Source organism: Emys orbicularis, chromosome 4 (genome assembly GCF_028017835.1).
Source record: "Emys orbicularis isolate rEmyOrb1 chromosome 4, rEmyOrb1.hap1, whole genome shotgun sequence".
NCBI lineage: Eukaryota > Metazoa > Chordata > Testudines > Emydidae > Emys > Emys orbicularis.
In genome coordinates this window covers 64,729,060-64,751,465 of record NC_088686.1, presented here as the reverse complement: position 1 = coordinate 64,751,465, position 22,406 = coordinate 64,729,060, and the positions used below count along the sequence as shown (strand labels likewise).

The 22,406-nt window shown below is 40.7% G+C and overlaps 1 protein-coding gene across 1 annotated transcript in view; it reads left to right on the top strand.

The window, feature by feature from the left end:
* The window catches only part of LOC135878099 (cytosolic phospholipase A2 epsilon-like), a 43,862-nt gene extending 30,532 nt beyond the window's left edge, over positions 1-13,330 (top strand). Inside the window, exons 13-20 of the mRNA XM_065403668.1 lie at positions 150-372; positions 2,831-2,945; positions 4,421-4,558; positions 6,562-6,669; positions 8,183-8,374; positions 9,234-9,400; positions 10,543-10,729; positions 13,092-13,330. Of these exons, the coding sequence (XP_065259740.1) occupies positions 150-372; positions 2,831-2,945; positions 4,421-4,558; positions 6,562-6,669; positions 8,183-8,374; positions 9,234-9,400; positions 10,543-10,729; positions 13,092-13,330 (1,369 nt within the window). The remainder of the gene's footprint in view (positions 1-149; positions 373-2,830; positions 2,946-4,420; positions 4,559-6,561; positions 6,670-8,182; positions 8,375-9,233; positions 9,401-10,542; positions 10,730-13,091) is intronic.
* The last annotated feature ends 9,076 nt before the right edge of the window (positions 13,331-22,406 follow it).

Sequence of the window (22,406 nt, the reverse complement as noted above, 5' to 3'; positions counted from 1 at the left end):
TAAACAAAACATAGGTGGTGTGAGTTAGCTTAAGTGAAGTGAATCTGAAAAAAACTTTGCATGAAGCTTTGCCACATAGATCCTTTGAGTTTCACAGGCTCCTAATTCTAATTCACTGTTGTCTTTAACATAGTATTTTCTGTTCCCAGGACCATGACAAACTTGTATGCAGATGATGATTGGTCACATAAGGATCTAGGGGAACTAATCATTGAAGCTCGGAAGCAAGCATCCAAATCCAAAATGAGTGCTTTTTCCTTGGAAAGTCTGAAGAATTATCATAGGGAGCTGAGTCAACGCACCCAAGCAGGATACAAGACATCTTTTATAGATCTCTGGGGGCTCATGATTGAATCCATGTTGAATGATGGGGTACTGTATACATCCCTCTTTTCACTAAGGATTATGGTCTCTTTCTAAAAATTAAGAGAGAATTAAACCCTAGGAAGAGAGACCCATACAATATCTTTATAGAGTTATTCACTCAAAGAAATTCCACTGGGTTGATGGCAAATCAATATCTCATGCACAGAATAGGACCTTATGATCACATGCTAATGACAGTGAGATACAGAGAGAGTTACTAAATTTTGTGACTTAGTGAATAAATGAACAACAAAAGAGAAACAAATCAAGGGCAATGAAACACGTACTGCATTTTCATGTATTTTCTCAACTGTAGTTTCAGGCTAATTATTTAGGACAGAGGTTCACAATCTGAAGGGTTGCAACCCTCTTGCCCTTCTCACAGAGTGAAATGGCAGAGGGGAACCTGGCTAGATCCTGATTAAATGAAAGGGGAATTCAGATGTGTGTGGGCAAGTTTTTGTTATGGAAAAGGGGTATTAGTATGGAGAAGACTGAGACCCACTGATAAGTTAATATGGACGCTCCCCAATTTACGCAAGCGTTCTGTTCCGGAATGCCTTGCATAACTCGAATTTTGCATAAATCGGGAACGTATACCCAACCATTATGCAAAAAAAAATAAAAAAATAAAAAACAAAAAACTGTCTAGCTGACGGATTTTTTTCCATAAGTGCGGATTTGCGTAAATCAGGTTTGCGTAACCCGGAGAGCATCTGTAATCCAGAGTATATTAGTAAATTAAAGAGAGAAAGTGGGGGAGGTAATATCTTTTATTGGATTAGTGAGACAGTTAGCCAGAGCTCACTAACAGAAGTTGGTCCAATAAAACATATTATCTCACCCATCTTGCCTTTCAAATATCCTGGGATCGACACAGCCACAACACTGCATATACTAGTAAATGTTCTGTAGCATATTTTGTAAAAAAATAACCAAATCTTAGTGTGCTGAAGCTCCCCTAGAGCATCAGCTATTAAATCTTTGCTGAGAACTGGAGACTGTCAATTTTTGTGGTGGTTATAAGGGGTGTGATTTAGCAAGGTGTATGTTAGTGAGGTTCAACTGTATTAAAATACATTGTATGTTCAATGCAGTCATTAAAAATATATAGTGGATCTATGGCTCTGTCAGACCTTAAACTTACAGGACCTTTAAAATTGCTGTTCATCAGCTTGTGGCAGCTGTTTTGGATTTTATCTCAAGCAGGTGTTTCTGTGGCTAACTTTGAAAGTTATTGTAAGATGTGCACAAGCAAAGCTTGAAAAATCATAGTGTCTCAGTGGTATTGCCACACTAATGGTGAAAGAAGCCCTTTCAAATTTTATGGGCAAAGCCAAACCCCTTTTTCATGTGACATTTTTCTTTCTTATTCTCGGGCCAGAAGTTATTTTGTAAAATTTGATAAAATTCTGTTTCGCTGTTTTGAGAGATCATTTAAAAAAAAAATTTCATTTCAGATTTTTCCCCCCACTATAGATACAGTAGAACCTCAGAGTTACGAACACCTTGGAAACGGAGGTTGTTTGTAACTCTGAAATATTTGTAACTCTGAACAAAACGTTATGGTTGTTCTTTCAAAAGCTTACAACTAAACATTGACTTAATACAGCTTTGAAACTTTACTATGCAGAAGAAAAGTGCTGCTATCCCTTTATTTCTTAGTAGTTTATGTTTAACACAATATTGTACTGTATTTGCTTTTTTATTTTTGTCTCTGGTGCTGCCTGATTGTGTACTTCTGGTTCCAAATGAGGTGTGTGGTTGACTGGTCAGTTCATAACTCTGGTGTTCATAATGTTGAGGTTCTACTGTATCTCAATATTGGCTTTTTCTAAAAAAAACAATTAATTGGAATTAATTTGGGAGGAGTGTCATTGACATGGTGGCTTGACAAAATCATATTTTAAAAAGATGACATTCAAATATAGGAGAACAGTAGAAATAGCATTGTCTATCCTATTTTTTGCACAATACATGAAAATGCAATGCTAAGGATATACTGTGTAGTCTGCAAATTCTAGTATCACACATTGAAATAGAGTGTAGGCTGGTTAATAGGATCCATCTTAACCAAGACCACTCAGAGGCCCCTGACTTCTACCCAAATCTCTCTTCCTGTGAGTGAAGTACATAGAGGAAAACCTAGGAGGGAATTCAGACATTTCAGTGACTTCCAAACTCAGATGTTGTGGTAGTGCAATGATTAATGTAGGCAGCACCTCCACCAGTACATGGAGCTATAGCCTTATCTTAGTGTTAAGTTGTTGTCTTGTGTGTTATGTTGTTGATCTGACCTGAGGGAGGAGTCGGGGTTAGCAGAAAGTTCAGTCCTGTCAGTGTGTGCTGGAGTTGGTACCTGCAGTATCCCAATAGAACTCTGTGATTCTATAAGCAAGTATTACAGTAGGTTCTTGTGTCATTGCTGTTGTTTCTCAGTTAACCATTTTTTCTTCAAAAACAGAAAGATGAACATAAACTCTCAGATCAGCAACAGGCAGTGAATTGGGGTCAGAACCCACTGCCCATCTACCTGGCTCTCAATGTCAAGGACAACATTACCACTAAAGATTTTAGAGGTAATGATTATATTTCAGAATTACAGCTGAGTTTAAATCTAAGAAGGTCCTACTTAGGCTTGGACACACCAATGGGATAACACGGGAACCTTCCAAACTTTCACCCTGTGACTGAAACAATCCTATTAGGAGGGTTAACAAAGTTTGCATACTTTAGCATACATATATTATTGTGTTTCCTTATGTGTGTGCACATCTACACTGGGATCTAGCCAGGGCCTGAAGTTAAATGTGCAGGATTATGGTGAAATAGGCTGTTCTCCCAGTATTACTCCATCAGCCTGATTGGAAGCAGGGATTGTGGAAATCTTGTAAGAGCCCATTCTCATGAGATTTCCAGACACATCTTGCAGACCTCAGAGGTCTAGATATTCAGTTAAGTATCTGAACTTATAGGCCCTTAAAGAAACTAATTCTCTGAACCTTTTGGAGATCACTCACCACTAGTTCAGTGCTTCTTTTGCATGACAAATCAAAAGGAATAGAAGTCAAATTACATCCTGGTCTCCCTTTCATTGGAGGAACAAACCCTTTCCTCAATGAAAAGGAAGTTGAATCTATGTTCTCTTTCAGACCCAATATTGCTCCATCAATGAATCTGAAATGGACAGGAAGTGGAAAACAAAGTGGTGTTACACTATTCTCGGTCTTCATTTGACACATTCATAATTCTGATTTAGAGGGTGTACATGGGATTTAAGTGATGCATAGACCTCTTGCTGGCCCTTGCATAGGGACAAATATCACCCTATATGTATCGCTTACATTTACTTGGTACATGAGTGTTCTGACCATTGCCAGATTAATTGTAAATATACCTTTTACCCATTTGAAATAAAATGTTTATATCCACAGAGCACTAATCCCATTCCACTGAGAGTTCCCATCCATTCTCTTTGCAAGAGTGGCTATGCCCCAGGAGATGCTCCCCAGTGTTTGCAATGCTGCCCACCTTTAGGTCCTGTCAGGGGAGAGCTACTTGAATTGTCATTTGGGGCTGCATAGGAGCCCTGTCACTATAGGTTGCCATGGGAACATGCTGACTCATTACTCCTCCCCATTGCTCCTAGCCTTGCCCCTCTTCTGCTACTTTGGTTGATTGGCTGCAGGCTCCCCCATGGAGGGGTTTGGGGTTCCTTGAGCTGCCACAACCCCCAGACTGGGTGGACCTTGTACCTCCGGTGACAAAGCTCATGTAAATTGAAAATGAATTAAGGCCACTGTCTGGCCCATTTTGAGGACAGAGCTACCCCCTCCATTTGTTAAGTCCTAAGTCACTCTCCATGTCCTTCAGTGGCACTCATAGTAAATAAAAATGGCTAGTTACAAACATTGGTGGTTCCTATAACATAGTTCACCTTGAAAAAGCTGAAACTCAGAAGGTTTATTCTACTTTTAACTCTCTTTACCTGCTGGCTAACACCATGTCTAGTTACCCACTGCAGTTAAATAGTTTTTTGTGGCTCTGTTTGCAGAGTGGGTGGAGTTCACCCCCTATGAGGTGGGATTCCTGAAATATGGAGCCTTTATTCGTGCGGAGGATTTTGGAAGTGAGTTCTTCATGGGCCGGCTGATGAAGAAGCTCCCAGAATCTCGGATCTGCTTCATGCAAGGTGTCTTATTCACTTGGGAAAGTGTTTACCTAATAAGAACACTAATAGCAATGGAAACCAGTGCCTGGCAAGCCACTGTTCTGTGACTGATTGTAGTGGTGCAGTATTAATTGCAGAAAATGTTTCTATACCTTAATGAGCAGCAGATAAAGTTAAATGTGATTCTAAATCTTCCTAATTGTTCTAAACAGTTGCACTTGGTTTCATTTTCTTGTGATTCCAAATGATAGATTCGGAGCAGATATAAGGTTTTATACATCTTTAACACCTGAGGTTTGCAGAAAACATCACACACTTTTATATTCCAAATCCCTGCAGTTCAGCCCCTTAGGGCATAGCTCTATTGTTAATTTATAACCCTGAGGAATACAGCACCATAACATTGAAAATTTAGCCCAATAAATAGCAGCATGTCTAAGCCCAGTAGTAATGTCTTTCATTCATACTGTATGCCAACATCTCTTCAAGGATTTAAAGAATAGTTACATGTATAAACAATATATAGTAGCAAACGGGGGGTTATGAAAGAAGCTGGAGAAGCAAGGTATAAAAGAAAATTATATATCCACAGAAATTTGAAAAAAGAGAATAAATAGAGATATAGAAAGTCTGCTATCTTCTGGCTGTTAGAGAGATAAGGACTAGAGCACCTCAGAATTTTTTTTGACAAATTGTTTTCATTGAATAATGCTGATTTGTCCAAACTGAAACTGTGAAATTTCCTGACTTAACGGAAAAAAAAAGTTGGAAATTGTCAAAATGGGAAAGTATATTGTCATGTTGGTTTTCTGCTTCAAAATGATTTTTGTTTTGAAATGTAATCTAATTAGATGGGGGAAAGGGTCTAATAAAAGAAAAAAGTTGAAATCAAAATGCAAAATTATCAAAACAAAATGTTTGAATTGACCTGAAGTGGGGGAAATTTTGGAATTTTGGTTTGCAAATATTTTTGAGATTTTTGACTTTCAGAAATGGGCGGAAAAATGTGAACTCTCAAAAATATTTGTGGGATGGGAAAACTGTGTCCCATCCACTCTAATGATAACCTCTGTGGCTGATTCCCTGAATTAGTGCTGATTAGAGAGAGTTTTAATTTGAATTTTTTTTTATTAAAATGCCTTTCTATTAAAACAAAGACTTTTGAAAAAGGTTATTTATGTATTTTTAATGTTCTGGGTTTTTAATCAAACTAAATATTTTGAACTGTGTTCCCTCCCACTTTTCCACCCTTCCATTCCTGTTTGCTACTGAATGCAGTAGAATGAATGATATCTACGGTTCTCCCTCACCCCCCACACTTTTTTACTTTTCTTTTCTCTGTTTCCTTCGGCCACTCTGTAACTTTTCCAAAGTGGAAAAAGTCTTGAAAAGTTACAGAATGGCAAAAGGAAAAAAAACAAAATAAGTTGGGAATGGGGGAGCCTGACTTTGGAGATTTTTTTATTCTACTGCATTCAATGACAAAAAGGGAGGGAAAAAAGAGAAAGGGGACAAATTAAAATTCAAAATTGTCAAAGACATATTTCAGGGAAAAAGAAAAACAAATTGTTCCAGGTCAAACACTAGGAAATGGAAACAACTTTGAAATATCCTGTGAAGTTTTTACCATTTTTGAACCACCTCTCTCATTGAAATACAGAGTTCCAACAGCTGAGGAGCAAAAGCTGGATTGAGGAATGTGCCAATATTTGGATCTAGGTGATAGTCCAATTTCGGAGGTCTCTTATTTTGATAATTTACAGTGATTATAAATATGGGTGTAAATCAGCTTTGCAAATTTAACTCATATCAGATCTGCAGACGTTGCACCCTCAGGAGAGACTTGCTTTACATCCTTCTTTTCCTGCTCCAGGAATCTAGTTGTAGAAGCCTGGGCTATATGTTAAAATTAGAAAGAAACGTGAAACAGGTTTGTGGGGAGGGACAAAAGGTCATGTTCACTACAAATGCATCAGTCTTCACTTGGACTCATATGTTGCTATTAAATCTCTTCCCCTTGATAGGAATGTGGAGTAGTGTATTTTCCAAGAATCTCTTGGATGCATGGCATGCAGCTGACAATTCAGAGGACTTCTGGCACAGATGGACCCAAGACAGAGTGACTGAAATAGGTAAATCTGGCTTTCCCTTCCATTTTGTTTTGATTGCTTCTGTATGCTCATCTGATGTGAGAACTATACCTTGGCAGTGTGCTCATTCTCAGGGCCAGGGCAGGGCCAGGAAAGGTAAGCAGTGCGTGGTGTTGCTGAATAGCACTCTCTTTGATTGATCTTGAAGCAGCAATTATAAGATACTCTTTAGGTGAAGGAGAGTTGCCATAGTGTAGGGCCTCATGAGAAGGAGCTAAGAAAAAATGAGGTAGTCTCAAGATGTTGTCTCATAAAGACCGGGAAGAAGAATTTCCTCTACTGAACTTAGTGTTCATGCAGAAAAGCACTTAGTGTTGCTTCCCACATAAAGCATATTTTGCCTGTGTTCTGGAATCTCTGCTAGCCCCCCAGTTTGTTTCCAGATGCAATTCAAAATGTTGCTTTTTACTCTAAACATTTCCCCTGGACTACGTTGGACACTACCTTATTCCTTGTGTGAAACAGCGGCAACTAAGGTCAGCTGGACTGCACAAGCTAACACCTTTGGGTGTAAATGGGTGGGGCTGATAGGGCATTTTCAATGAGGGGTCTTTGACTCTACAATTTGCCTCCGCTTTTCTCTGCATTTGCTGACTTTGAGGTCACGTTACAAAGTCAGTCTATTTTCCCCCGTTTTCCTAAGCTAGGTCTTACACTAGGGAATTATGTCGTTATAACTATGTTGTTTATGAGTATATGAAATCCACCCCTGAGCGATCCAATTAAACTGACATGACCCCCTGGTGAAGACAGTGCTATGTTGATAGGAGGGCTTCTCCTGTTGACATAGCTACTACCTTTTGTGAAGGTGGAGGTGAAGTACCTATGCCAATAGGAGAACCTCTCCCATTGGTGTCAGTAGTGTCTTCACTGAAGTGCTACAGCTGCGCTGGTCCAGTGTTTTAAGTGTAGACTTGCCCTTAGTGTTGGGGTTCTGTGGGAGTAAGTAGAGCAGGGGAGGGAAATGTTAGTTTTGCTGGGTCCAGGAAACTATTAATATGGGCTTTAGGCCTACTGGATTTGAATGTTGTTGTTTTATTTTTTGTAATGTATACATATTTATTTTATTTGGACCTTTACAAATGAGCCCTTCTACAGTTTTGAGTGCATGTATCCAATATACCACACAGGCAGTGAAACTGTGTCACAAATGGTCTTCAGAAAACCCAGATCAAGGGAGATGAAATAGTCTGGGCCAGTTCTTCCAATTGCTTCCCCCAAGGAAAAGAATATCATGACAACATTGTCTAATTTGAATCTCAGCCCTCATTCTGAAGGTGCATTAAGGTCCTGATCTAAAGCCCATTGTTGTCTGTTGAAAGACTCCCATTGACTTCAGCGGGCTTTGAATCCAGACCTTAGGCGCATGTTTAGAAAATTATATAAATAATAAATTATTATTATTACTACTATTGCAGAAGACTATTCCACACCTCCCCCTCTACCTGCCCCTACGACATGGATAATTTATGATATTTCTACCACCTTTCTTCAGAGGAAGAGCCTGATCTACCTGAGAGGCCACATGAGATGGCTACTTGTATGTACACTCCTGCAGGAGGCATTTCCAATGCACTTCGAGATATTTTAACAGATCGCCCAGCGGTATCAAAGTACCACAGTTTCTTAAGGGGTTTTCAGATGCACAACGAGTACACACAGCATGAGCAGTTTTCTAAATGGAAAGGTATAGTACTGCCACTCAGTTTTGAGTGGCTTCCTTTGAGATAATTTGGGGGTCTGGAATTTAGTTAGGGAAACTTGTATGTCTTGGAGGGAACTGAATGGGCTTTATGTTTAACTCATGCATCCTGAATACGACAGGGAGAATGAATTAGCTTCATTTTTTAAAATCCGTTCACCCCAAATTGCAAAACTTGAAGCTAATTTTTAACAGAACTATTTGATTCATCTATTGAATTGTTTGGAGCTGAAAGTGCTTAGTAGAATTGCTTTAGTGGGACCCCACTCATTTTGCTGTAGGTCACATGGAAAAGCTCTCTCAGGTTTGGCATGATTCATAGATTTTGATGAACAGACAGAAGAGACTGAATGGACGGTCAGAAGAAATGCCTTCTCAACCTAGGAGAGGCGGGCTACTAGAGCCAGTGCCTGGGGTGAAGTAATAGGAGGATACCAGAAATGGAATGACCATCTATATCAGAGAGGACCCATGTCAAGGCATGGATTCTCAGCCTGAGGGTCATGGCCCTCCGGGGGAGTGAGAAAGGGAATTCCATAGCTCCAGCTAGATTTTAACAACTTTCCTTTTTGCCTAGATAAAAAGGGGTCCCCAAATGATAGGAGGTGGGGTCCTGAAACTCTCCCCTCTTGTAACATGGGATCACAGTGCAAAAAATGTTGAGAACCACTGCTGTATGGCACAGGCAAGCTATAGTGGTATAGCTGTCACAAAGCAAAGGAAATTGTGCATGCCTTGGGCGGGAGGGAAGCTGTACTTCTCTTTTCTGTCTGACCCTTGAAATTCAAGAGGTAGCAGATCTGCTCCTGCGATGGTTCATTTATAAGAAATACTTACCTTTCAGACACTATGCTAGACTCTTTGCCTAATCAACTGAGACACACTGCAGAGCATCTGGAGCTGGTAGATACTGCATTCTTCTTTGATACCAGTTACCCACCACTTATGAGACCAGAGAGGAAAGTGGATGTCATCCTGCATTTGAACTACAGTGGAGGATCACAGACAATGGTAAGAGTGGTCAGCTTCTCCTTTGTTTTCTTCAGTAATGGCCAGTTGTCTGTAAGTCTTTATTAGCCAGTGTTAGTAACTTCCTACTTTTAAATATTAGAAGAGAAAGGTGATTCCAGGAGGAAAAATCTTGATCTAATTTGAACTACTTTGTAGATAGTGGCATGTATCCCTGTTTTGGGAACAATGGTCTATGCACTACATTTAATTAAAGCATTGTGTGGCGTGGCACTAAGCAGTAGTGATGGTTGAGATGCCACTTCCATTAGAAACCTGTCCCATATTTTAAGGAACAAATTCAACTCTCTGACAGCCATTAGGGTTTGAATGTTCATTTTCAGTCCACATGTGATTGAAAAAAAAGTTTGATAAAACTTTATTTGGTCTTTTTTATTTATTTACTTCCTGAGTTATCCAAGTGTGATTTAATGAATGAAAAAATTCTTCACATGCTTGTTGGTGTTCCCATTTAAATGTCAGACTTGTTTTATGAGAACAGCTCACTAGATTTCAGTGCATTAGAGTCAGATTTTGACTGAGAGTTCTACTTCTGATTTGTCCTCAAACACAAACCCTAAAACTGCGTCTAAACCAGATCTGCCGGCCACCTCCTTGACCCATCTATATTTAAATGCAGACATTATCTTCGGTAACACCATTCTTTCCTTTGAATTCTTGCTGTGTTGTTCCCAGTCAAATTCCTATTTTACAACTCTCTTGGCCACTTGTGTCTTTAAATGAATAGTATAATTTTGAACTGTCTTTGCAATCTCTACTAAGTGTTTTCCTGTTTTGTGCAGTAAGATTATTTTTGGACAGCCCTCCAAGGAACAAAGTAAAATGTATTGTCAGCAACCTTTTTAGGGTGACCAGATGAGGGAAAGAAAATATCGGAACACATGGGGGGGTGCAAAAAAAAAAAAAAAAAGCCGAGTCAGTCCTGCCGGTGGAGCAAAAAAGAAACCAGCGCTGCCGGCGGATATCTGGACAAATGTATCTGGACATCTGGTCACCCTAAACCCTTTTAATGTAACCCATGTGTCTCCAGTCGCTTGCATTCCTATTGGCATCCCAGTACAATCCCATCCTGACTTTTGTCTATTTGTTGGTTCTAATGTTTGTTCTGTTCTACGGTGATCTAGCCTCTGGACCAGGCCTCCACGTACTTCTCAGAGCAAGGAATCCCATTTCCTAAGCCTGTGTTGAATGAGGAAGAAAGGAAGAATCTAAAGGAGTGTTATATGTTTGAAGATGGAGAGAACCCAGGTGCTCCCATACTGCTTTATTTCCCACTTGTGAATGACAGCTTCCAAAGATACATAGCACCTGGTAAGTAAACAGCAGTCAGTCATTGCATTACAGTCAGCATGAGCAGCCTGCTCACTCTCTAGAGCTTTGTGTTTTATTTCATACCAATAAACATTTTTCTTGTCTGGGTCCCTTTTTCTACTTTCAACATGACTGACTTCTAAATGACCAGTTTCAGCCAGTAATATCACTCATTTATAGAGTTTGGGCAAAAATTTTCAGTTTTCTGGCAATTCCCAAAAACTCAAAAATAAAAATTTGTTTTGGATTCAGCCAAAACCAATTTTTTTCAAAATTTGTGACGAATTGAAAAGTTTTTTTTTTTAAATTCAAGCTGAATGAAATGTTTCATCTGAAATGAAATGTTTTGTTTCAATTTCAAGCTTTTTTCATTTTAAAATTTTAAAAAGTGAAAATAAAGGACATTTAAAATAAAAATGGTTTTGAATCAAAAAATCAAAATGTTTCAGTTCAAAAATATCAAAACTTTTCCCCCAATATGAACATTTCAGAGAATTTTATGTGAATTCATGAAACGTTTCCGTGTTGCAGAGTCTGAATTTTTCACTGAAAAAAAGATTCTGTTTGAAAAATTTCACCCAGCTCTACTCATTTGTTCTGTATGACAGCCCTTATTTTAGTCTCACATTTACCTTAGTCTGACTCAAATTTGGTGTTATCTCACCAAGTATTAGCGTAAATTAATCAAGACCACAAAAGTTTAACATTGAGGTTATAGAAAACATTCAGTTTAATATAGGTTCAGACACCTTTACAATATTTTTTTATTCCATGACTTGTTTTTTAGGCCTTTGTTGAACAATTTGGAAGGCCACAACAAATTATTTAAGTCTTGGATGGCTGAGAGCTAGGCTTTCAATATAAATCATGTGTTCAACATGTAAGTTACTTGAGGCAGCTGTGGGAAAAGGTGAGGCATTTGAGGTTGTAATTCTCTCCATATGTTGGTGTTACTCAGCTTTACGTAACTTTTTTCATCAGATTTGGGTACTGCAGTTTTCTTGTTATTCCAGGGTTTACCTCAGACAGGGATCTGGATAAGAAGGAGATGAAACTGATTAGCAGACTTTGCAATAGATCCAAGGAGCAGAGCAGAATTTCAGAGCAAATTCAGAATCATTAGACTTGATTAAGCGTTTGAAAAGAATTTTTTGTTCACCTTGGTATTAAGTGTCAATTGATGACATAGAAAACAATTGTACGCCTTCACAATGTTTTCCCTGAAACAAAATTCTGTTCCTATACTAATCTCCACTGCTCCTTCTATTGGCCACAATGATTCACAGTTTTAGGATACTTTTGGACCGTCATCTACTCATGGATTATGAGGGAGTAGTGGTAACTGTGTCATGTTGAAAAAGGATATGTTAATCATATGAATGTGGGTATGTGCCACTATTTTTTGTGTCTGTAGTTAGCTAAGATGACGTGGCCTTTCTCTGATGATATGGAGTCAGCCACCATCATTCATGACTTTGTCTCTTCCTGCTCAGTCTAATGCACTGTGCTGTGCTTGGGGATACTTTTGCAGACCACTCAAAAACTTCAGTGAGTACAAAATATAGTGGACCATCTGCTCAGTGGAGTGAGCTCACATTCGCACATTATACCTGTGGTTTGTGAATTGTACTGACTTCCTGTGCACTGTGGGAGAAATTCAAGGTGCGGGGTTTCATTTATAAAACCTTGAGGACTTTAGGATCTGGCTATGGGTTCTACACACAACTGAGGTCTGGAGGAAAAGTGCTCCTTGTTGACATCTTCCAAAGTCCAAGTTTAACAGCCTTTAGAGTGCAGCGCAAAGCATATCTTTTAAGTTGAGCAGTTGTTTGATTTCAGATGATTGTTGGGAAGGTTTTTTCTGATGGGGTGAAGCAGACATGGGAGGAGGCTGTTTGTACTTTATACTGTGGGCCATTTGAGGAGGTGGTTGTTTATGTTGCAAAACTACTGGATGAATCACAGTTTTTTCTTTTTATGATCATTTCTGGAGATACCAGTTTTCTACTACTTCCTGCTCTCAACGTCCCGTTTTATTTTTTCCTCACTGTCATTGAAACCTCTTCTTCTCCAGACTGGGTGGTAGACATGCAGTCCTCTGTAAGACCCCTATAAATGACTTTCCATGGACTGGACAGTAGGAGGTGCTGACAGCAAGGCAGTCTCCTTCATCCTCACACTCATTGCATTAGGGTTCAGATTTGAGACTGATGTTCCAGAGATCAAAGTACTGGATTGGCAATTAAATCTGTCAGCACCCTCTGGGCTGTTCTTGACACAGTGTATTAGATGGATATGTACCACAGGGTATAACAGGGCCTCAGTAGTGAAACCCATTGTTTCTGTTTTTTTCATTCCCCAGGTGTGGAACGCAGTGCATCAGAAATAGAACTGGGCAAAGTTGATGTCTCCAGTTTCTATTCCCCATATTCTACAAGGGAGGTCTCACTGAAGGCACAAGATTTCAACAAGCTGCTGAAACTAACTAATTACAACATCCAGAATAATGAAAACTTGATTCTTCAGGCCTTGCATGCAGCTGTGAGGCGGAGAAAACAATCTCAGACCCAGTCCCCATCCCAAGCACAGTCATCCTCCTGAAAGAAATCTTTCCTGAAACCCCTCTTCTGGCCTTCAAACAACCCCCCAATCTCTCCCAGATCATCATCCTCACAGACAAGGACACACTAACTCAAAGCGGCATCAGACCCTGCCAGAACAACAGATGGAAAACCTGCAGACATATCTCCAATGCTACAATGATCAACGCCCCACTCAACACTTCTTTCAAGATCCATGGGTTCTACACATGCCTATCGCAACATGTCATGTACCTCATCCAGTGCACTAAATGCCCCAATAACAACTATGTAGGTGAAACCAGACAATCACTATACTTTTGAATGAGCTCACACAGAAAAATGATAAAGACAAAAATACCCTATCACTTGTGCTGAACGCTTTTCACAAAGCGATCACTCCATATCTGATCTCTCAGCCCTCATCCTCAAAGGAAACCTGCACAATTCCTTTAAAAGATGAGCCTGGGAGCTTAAATTCATAACTTTGCTAGACAGTAAAGTCATGGACTGAACAGAGATGCTGGATTTATGGCTTATTACAACAATCTATAACTCACTATCCCTCCCCCCCTCCATCTTTCCCCCACCCTTTTCCCCTCTGACTGGTAAGGTGCTAAGAGGCTACTTTACCTTGAATGATCCCTTGAAATATGTGTCAACTACTTATGCTAAACAATCTGTTCCGCCTTGTATTTAGCTGTGATACTAAGAGCTTGGCTACACTTGCAAGTTACAGCCCAATAAAGGAGCTCCGGGTGCCCTAGCTCACTCCCCGTCCACACTGGCAAGGCACGTAGAGCGCTCTGTCTCCGCAGCTACAGCGCTGCTGGTACTCCACCTCGGTGAGAGGAATAACGTTTGCTGCGCCTTGGCTACAACGCACGGGCATCAGTGTGAATGAGGTGTTAGGTTACTGCGTTCTGATCGGCCTCTGGAAACGTCCCATAATCCCCTTAAGTCAAGTGGCCACTCTTGTCATTGTTTTGAACTCCTGTAGGAATGTGGAAATGCCCTTTCAAAGCTCCATTTCTGACAGCCGGCATGCAAGCCGTTACTGTGGAATGCTGTGTGTGAGAGAGAGAGAGAGAGAGAGGCGGTGGGGAGGAGGGGTCTGCTGCTGTCTGAACTTACAAGACAGCATGCTGACATGCTCTTAGCCCCCCAAAAACCCACTCTCTTCCCACCACATACACACAACACACTCCCTGTCACACTCCACACACCCCCCCATTTGAAGAGCATGTTGCAGTCACTTGCATGCTGGGATAGCTGCCCATAATGCATCGCTCCCAATGCTGCTGCAAGTGCCATAAATGTGGCCACACCAGTGCGCAAGCAGCTGTCAGTGTGGACAGACTGCAGCGCTTTCCCTACTGCGCTCTCCGAAGGCGGGTTTAACTCACAGCGCTCTACATCTGCAAGGGTAGCCTAAGTACATTTCCCAGACCTGAAGAAGAGCTCTGTATAAGCTTGAAAACTTGTCTCTCAGAAGTCAGTCCAGTAAAAAATATTACCTCACCCACCTTGTTGCTCTAATCCTCCTGAATGCTCTATCTTCTACCACTTGGAAGTGACTAAAGCTTTCTCATGTTTGGCCAGACCAATAGATGTTTAACTTGGGATGCTTTGGTGGATTCTGATTCATTCCAATTAAGTAGCCATCCCAGGAAATAAAGTTAATTGAGTCATGACCTAGGTATTTGTTTTAAGTAAAGGACAGTTCATGGTATTTTATGAAATACTATACATAATATACACATTTAAAAGCCATAATAAAAATGACAGCACAGTAAACGAGCATGTAAATAATCTTTTAAAACCTCAGTAATTCTGGTTTAAGTCAGGAATGTCTGCTCTGTGAATTGACTCTCTGTCTAATAGTTTTACTCACACACCGACTAGTCTACTTTTCTGGCTCCATTTCACTGTTGTGGAGAAAATGCAAGGATACTGCTGTGTGCATAGGGCAATCAGTGTAACTCCTCCTCAGCTATCTGTTTATTTTCAGCAACTGTTCTCTTTAGAGTGCCTAGTACCTTTTCATCTATAAAATCTCCTGTTGTTTCATTGGCATCCATGTTAACAAAATCCATAAAATCCTCGCCACTCATAAGAGGATCATATGACATTATTGATTAAAGTCATTTATTTCGGTTTTGTTCTCACTATCACATTAATTAAATAATATCTAGCCTTTTAAAAACAGCTCGGTCAAGTGTATTCTTTCATGAATTGCTATGCTCAATGTAGCATAGAGTATCAAGGAGATTCACTTTCCTCACAGTTTCATCAGCATTAACACGTTGCCTTTCACCTGTTGTTTTTATAAATGTTTTGTTTGATGGTGGCCTTTAAGTTTATAATTACGCCCATGCGCTTATTAGTCAGACCAGTCGTGTGATGTTTGAAGAAGACCATCAGCCTCCAACAGTGTCTCTTTTTTCCTGTTCATGTGGGTGTGAGCTGAAGTTATCCACCCAAAGTGAAATTTGATCAACCTCATCTTAGCTCTTGTTCAACACAGTGAGTGAAGCAGGAATCTTATGGCAACAACTAGTATGTTTTCATATACTTCAAGATCATATCTGAATGCATATACACAAGAGGGGAAAGGAGTAAAATACCAATATGCAGTGGACTGCACTGGGGGGTTAGCTGCTATACAATCACATAATATCAAACGCAGCTACTAGGTGCACTGGTATATAATTAAATTACAGCGTGGTAATTATGCTGTCCTATATGCTATTGACTAGCTGATGATCCAGTACACTGACACAGAGCATGTGCAATGAAACAGCTGAGGAGACTTCTGTAAAATAAAAGCAGTGCCAATTAATTTTCATAACACTGTCAAAACAATGCATGTTAAACTGTGGTCACAACTAAACTGCATTTAGCAAAGAACAATTGAGTTGATACCCTTCCTGTGAGTACATTAAATGATGTATGTGTAAGCATGAAATAGGAGATGGACCACACTTGAAAAATCAAAAAGCAGCTATAATGAGACACATGAATCTGAGTTATACATGAGATCATTTATCTACCTCTGTAAACACTCATGTATTATTCACAAGCAACAAAAGTGCTTCAAGAAAAGAAGGTACTAATAATCAAACATCACATACTGATGCATGCATCTAGTGTACAATGAACTCTGATTAAATGATAATTGTAACCAAAATATGAATGTGATGGACATAAAATTGCATGCCACGTACCATGAGGCTGCAGCCTCCACCAAGATGGCAACAATCCAACGGACAGCACATAAACTCATGCCTTTTCCTGCAGTTCCACATTATGCTTTTCCTGGCCTTTGCTGACTGGCCCCCACCTCTTCAGATGACAGGCTAACTTATCCAATCCTAACTCCAGCCTCCTCTTCCCCAGACTGGGTCCTTGCTACCCGTTTCCATCTTCCTACTCACAGCACAAGGTTCCTGACTTATTTCATTGGTAAAGCTTTCTGACAGGTCGTGATGAAGATTGTCCCTGGACTCAGACTGGAAAGCTCAGCCTTGAAGCTGCAATCGCTCAGGCTCCTGCCAGTGTAAAGGTAATAAAGGTGCTTTCCGGTTTCATGACAATTAATAGATTTTTAAGGCTGGAAGGATCATTAGATCCTCTGTCCTGACCTCCTGCATAGCACAGGCCATTACATTTCATCCATTTACCACTCTGTTGAGCCCACTAATTTGTTTCTCTTTGTGGACTAGGGAATGGCATGGTGTCGCGCATGGTGCCTCATGCAGTGGAGTGGCGGAAAAGGGGAGTGAGTGGACCTGGGGCAAGACACTTTCAGGTCTCTCTCCCCCAGGAGATGCTTGTACTCACACTGAAAAAGCATAGGACCAGCACCGTGCCTGTTTATAATTCATGGGCTGACAGTTGATCAGCTGTGTGAGCTCTGACAATACTAGCATCACCTATGGTATCTCTCAGCTAGGCTTTTACACCCTAAGATGTTTGGGGACATCGTCTGCAGAAGGGTGTGTGTGTGGATCTCTGCCTGCTTTTGTGGGGTGGCACTAGGGCCCTGACAGCAAGTGTAATGGTTATCGAATCATAGAATTTAAGGCCGGAATGGGTCACCAGATTATTCAGTCTGATCTTTTGTACATCCCAGGCCGCCAGCACCACTCAACACCCACACATCAAACCAAACTATTACAGTCCTCAGGTGACTAAACTATTATGTGCCACAGGCAGAGAATAGAAGGGGCCGAGGTGCACCAATGCCCAAGACCCTGCGATATCAGGGAATTGACAAGTGATGAAAGATATCAGAGCCATACAGGTGAGATGTGGTGAGAGATGCTGGAGGCCTATATGAACATCTAAATGGAGTGAGAGATGCCAGAGCCATACTTTTGTGTTGATGGACTGTTGGGACTTGGAAGATGGAGGGTGCTAGAGAATGCTGGATTATGATTGTGAGGCTTTTATAATTCTATAAATAGCCCTTGAGGGGTTAATTTACTTGGAAAGCTTGCTAGGAGTTACTGGGGACTCCGGAAGAGAGAAATTGAGGCAGAGCCAACCTGAGGACATGAGGGGGCACCTGGGAAGTGGCCACCTTGTGACAGGCCTGATCATGGAAGGTATCAGAATCTGGCTCTTAAAGTAATGAGTATAACTGAATACCATATAGATATGTGTGTGTATATATATATATATGTGTGTGTATATATATATATATGTGTGTGTATATATATATATATATGTGTATATATACATATATATGCACTGCAGATTATCTGAACTACACTAGCATCAAACTATATATGCAGCATTTTGCTCCTCAGTGGCTATTCTCCAACTCTGACCCAATGTTCCAGGATCCATGCAATGCCCCCTAATTCTCACTTGTAGCAAAGAGGAATTGCTGATGCCAGTAGCACTACAAGGTAACACAGGAGTACACTGTGTTGCCTTCTTTCCTCTGTATGCACCTGCAAAACCCTTTTTACTTACAACTGATGTGCCTACGGACCTCTTTGTGCAGGAGATCACAGACTGCAATGTGGCCCATTGGGAAACATCTTTTTTTCCCTGTAAAATATTTACTAGAATTTGTTTTGAAAAATTAACTGGATTTTCCAGGCAAAATAATTAAAGTAAAGTATTTCTGAAGGGTTGGGGGAATGGCTGGAAGCAGGAGCCAAGTGGGAATTGCTCAGTGGCTACATGGTGTAGGGAGAGGGATAACCCACAGGAGCTGTATATGTTTGGAGAATGGGACTGGCCAACTCCAGAAAAGAATCTGGCATGGAGAGGAAGGACAAGGCTGAGCTGTAGGGAGGTAATTTTCACGCAGCACTCGAAGAAGTGTGTGTAATTAAAGTAAAAGTATCTACATTTAGCAAATACATATATTTCAATATAGATTATTATTCAAAAGTTTCCTTTTCATCTATTGCATCTAATACAGAGAGTGATGCCTGAGCCACAGGATTACACAACATGTCTCAAGAAGGCATTGCAAAGTTGGCTTTACACCACCTTTACACGCTTCCAATATGAAAAGTACAGAGAAGGGCTACTAGAATGATCAGGGGAATGGAAAACCTACCTTATAAGAGGTGACTCAAAGAGCTTGGCTTGTTTAGCCTAACCAAACAAAGGCTGAGGGGAGATATGATTGCGCTCTATAAATACATCAGACGGATATATACCAGGGAGGGAGAGGAATTATTTAAGTTAAGAGCACCAGTGTCGACACGAACATGTAGATATAAACCGGCCATCAACAAGTTTAGGCTTGAAATTAGATGATGGTTTCTAACCATCCAAGGGGTGAAGTTCTGGAACAACCTTCCAAGGGGAGCAGTGGGGACAAAAAACCTAAATTGTTTCAAGACTGAGCTTGTTACATTTTTGGAGGGGACGATATGATGGGACTGCCTATAATGGCATGTAGCCGATCTGTGACAGCCGGAGATGGGACACTGTCCCCTGCTCTGATATAATTGCCACCTTAAATTTTCTCTAGATCTTACAAACTGATTTATTGACACCTATACAATTGCCATTAGCTACTTTTGATTTACAAGGCACAGGACAGTGCCAAGACATTCATAAGCATATGTGCTGTTCCTACAAAATCTGCCTGGGGCACGACAGTTTCTTTTCAAAACTACTTGATCTGATGTGGACCCCAGGTTAAAATAAATGATTGGAGAGTTTGGAGATTCAAACTTAGTTTGCATTCATGATACTTTGCCAGCCAGTATACTCCTCCTGAGCTTCCTTTGCTTTCAATGACAGTTCATCTAGTGAAACCTGAATTTCACGCAATTTCCCCCAACATTTGGAGAGATTTAACATAACAGAAAAAGCCTGTCAAAGCTGTTTGATAAGGAGCCATATGCCAGCTCAGGATCAGTGGAGTGGAGCATAGCCCCTCCCTCTCCTCAGACTCCTTTATACTGAAAGCTATTGGTGCAGGAGTCAGCACCTCTGGCTTGGCACCAGCTAAGAATTCTCCACCACTAAGGGAATTCTCTGTTGGCTAGTTATAGAGAGATTTCAGCTCCTTTGCGCTACCTGAGTGGCACAAAGGGGCTGATCAGAAAGAAGAATGTGCTCCACAGTTTCTGAAGATTGCAAGCTTGTGTCCTGTGGGTTAATGTTTTAGGTAGTTTAGTTCAGAATCCCAACACACACCTCCTCACAAACAAATCTGAGAGTTTAGTTTGGGTATGGGTATTCTTTTTGCAATAAGGCATTATTACTCCCGAGGAGTTTGCATAGTGTACATGTAATTTTATTTTCATTTGCATTAAAGTGCAGCCAAGTCATTCAGCTAATGAGTGTGGGATGTTCTCCTTTAGGCTAATTTCATTTTGGTTGTTTCTGATTGAGACATGGAATTATTGGAGGCAATAACTATACTTCTGCTAATACTGGGAACTTCAGCTGGGACTTCTCATCTGATCACTGTCTTAGTTCATGGAAGTAAACCTTCATCTGACAACTACAAATAAAAAAAGCTACAAATGAAACATATAGCAGTCTCTTTCACATAATCTTTTATGTATTTAGCAATCCTTTTTCCTGAGAAAAAGATTTTCATTTTAGGAGTCAAAGATGACTTTTAAAAAGAAATCACACTAGCCTCTTTGTGTTACATTTGCTAATGCCTGAGCTCTTATAGGCTTCTTATTAGTCAAATCCCGAGGGTTTTTTTTAATGTGACAGACTTAATTTATAATAAGCTTTTTTATTAGCTAAAACTAACTTTGCTCCTATTGAAGTCCATACCAAAACTCCCAATAGAAGTATTGCCATTGGCTTCAGTAAGAACAAGGCAGGGTGGCTGATTTTTAACATGCTCTTATACCAGCCAAATCCTGGGTTTTATTATTACACACCTTGTTTTTAATATGCTTTAAAAATGTCAGCCTCTACCTCTCCACCACAATAACAAATTCTTCTCACCATCCTGTGGCCAGAAGTAACTCTGGAGATATTTAAGAGTAGGTTAGATAAATGTCTATCAGGGATGGTCTAGACAGTATTTGGTCCTGCCATGCGGGCAGGGGACTGGACTCGATGACCTCTCGAGGTCCCTTCCAGTCCTAGAATCTATGAATCTATGAATCTATGAAGGAAGGGAAATGCACGTGAAAAAGCTCCAAGTACATCTTAGTCCATTCTGGGTACTGTCCCTGACCTGCAGTAGCACTACCCTAATAGTGGGAAGCAGCATTACTAGGCATTGTGGTAACATTAATAGAGAAGAGCCACTGTTGGCTAGATACCAGCAGCGCCCGTAGACAAGAGTGAAATCTTGGTCTCATTAGAGCGAATGGGATATTTGCCATTAACTTGAAGTGAGATAGGAGTTCACCCTGAGCATTCCACAGCCTGTCTCATGGTCAGGAAGGAAGGAAGGGAAGGGCACAAGCCTTTGAAACTGAACTTTGATGGTGTGCTAACTTGCAATGCATCTCATGTGTTACCCCAAACCAGTGGCTGCTTAGACATGCTGAGGTTGAGCTGGTAGAGGGAAATCCAAAGGGAAATGTCCAAGGAAAACTCAGAAATAAGAGTCTGGGGGGGAAGAGGGGAGAGGGGGAGAAATAGATATGTGGATCGTTAGAAGGCCTCAAATAGGAGACAATTGTTAACAGGCCTATGCATTTTAGAAGCCATTTTGTAACCTGTGACTGAAACCAGGTGGCATAACGGAGCCCTTTCCCTTCGCCTGGCCACTCCTCCTTCATGATGGAGGGGTGGCCTGGCCAAATTTGTGTGGCATAGTGACCCCATGCACCAGCTTGCACTGCCACTCACTCAAATTTGGCCTGGCTGTCGCCCCCACCATGAAGGGCTGTCTGGGCCAATCTTCCCCCTCTTGTAGTCCTTCCAGCAACTCTGGCTGCTGTCAACATCTTGGTGGATGCAATAGACCCAACATTTGAAGTGTTAGCTCTGGGTACCAAAGAACATCTTGAAAATACATCCAAATAAATATATTTCAATCGGAATGAACAGTTCTTGTAATCCACTAAATTCTATGCTTTTAGCCCAGAGTGAATGAACTCTGGATATTTCCAATTAAACTGATGGGCTAATCAACCAACGTCCAAATTGTGCCCTGCCCCTGACTAGGTGTGGTATGGGGTGTAAGTGTAATTTTTGGCTCATTGCACGATTAGCACCTATTGATTTTGGGCTGATCTCTCAGGCACACTTAGGCCACTTTATACTGTCATAATGGTGGAAAGGGCGTTGGTGTAAATGAAAATCAGTCCCACTACATTTCCAAGCTTCTCTGGTCACATCACCAGATTGGCATCCATGAGTGATTTGACTTTTCCTCCAGATCAGTCAGCACTAGCTACTGTGTGGTGCTGCCTCCAGTGATGACCATGGAAGCCTGATGATAGTCTGCTATTATTTAATTATATGCTTAAGTAATGATGTGACCTCTCCTGTCCTCCCAATTCCTCCTAAATAGCTCTTCCAAGGCTTACTGAGAGAAACAAAGTGCATTTGCTTCCAGCTATATTTGGTTTTGTAGTTTTTTGAGTTTTTTAAATCCATATTCAACTCCTGTGGACCTTCAGAGCTGATTAGTTCAT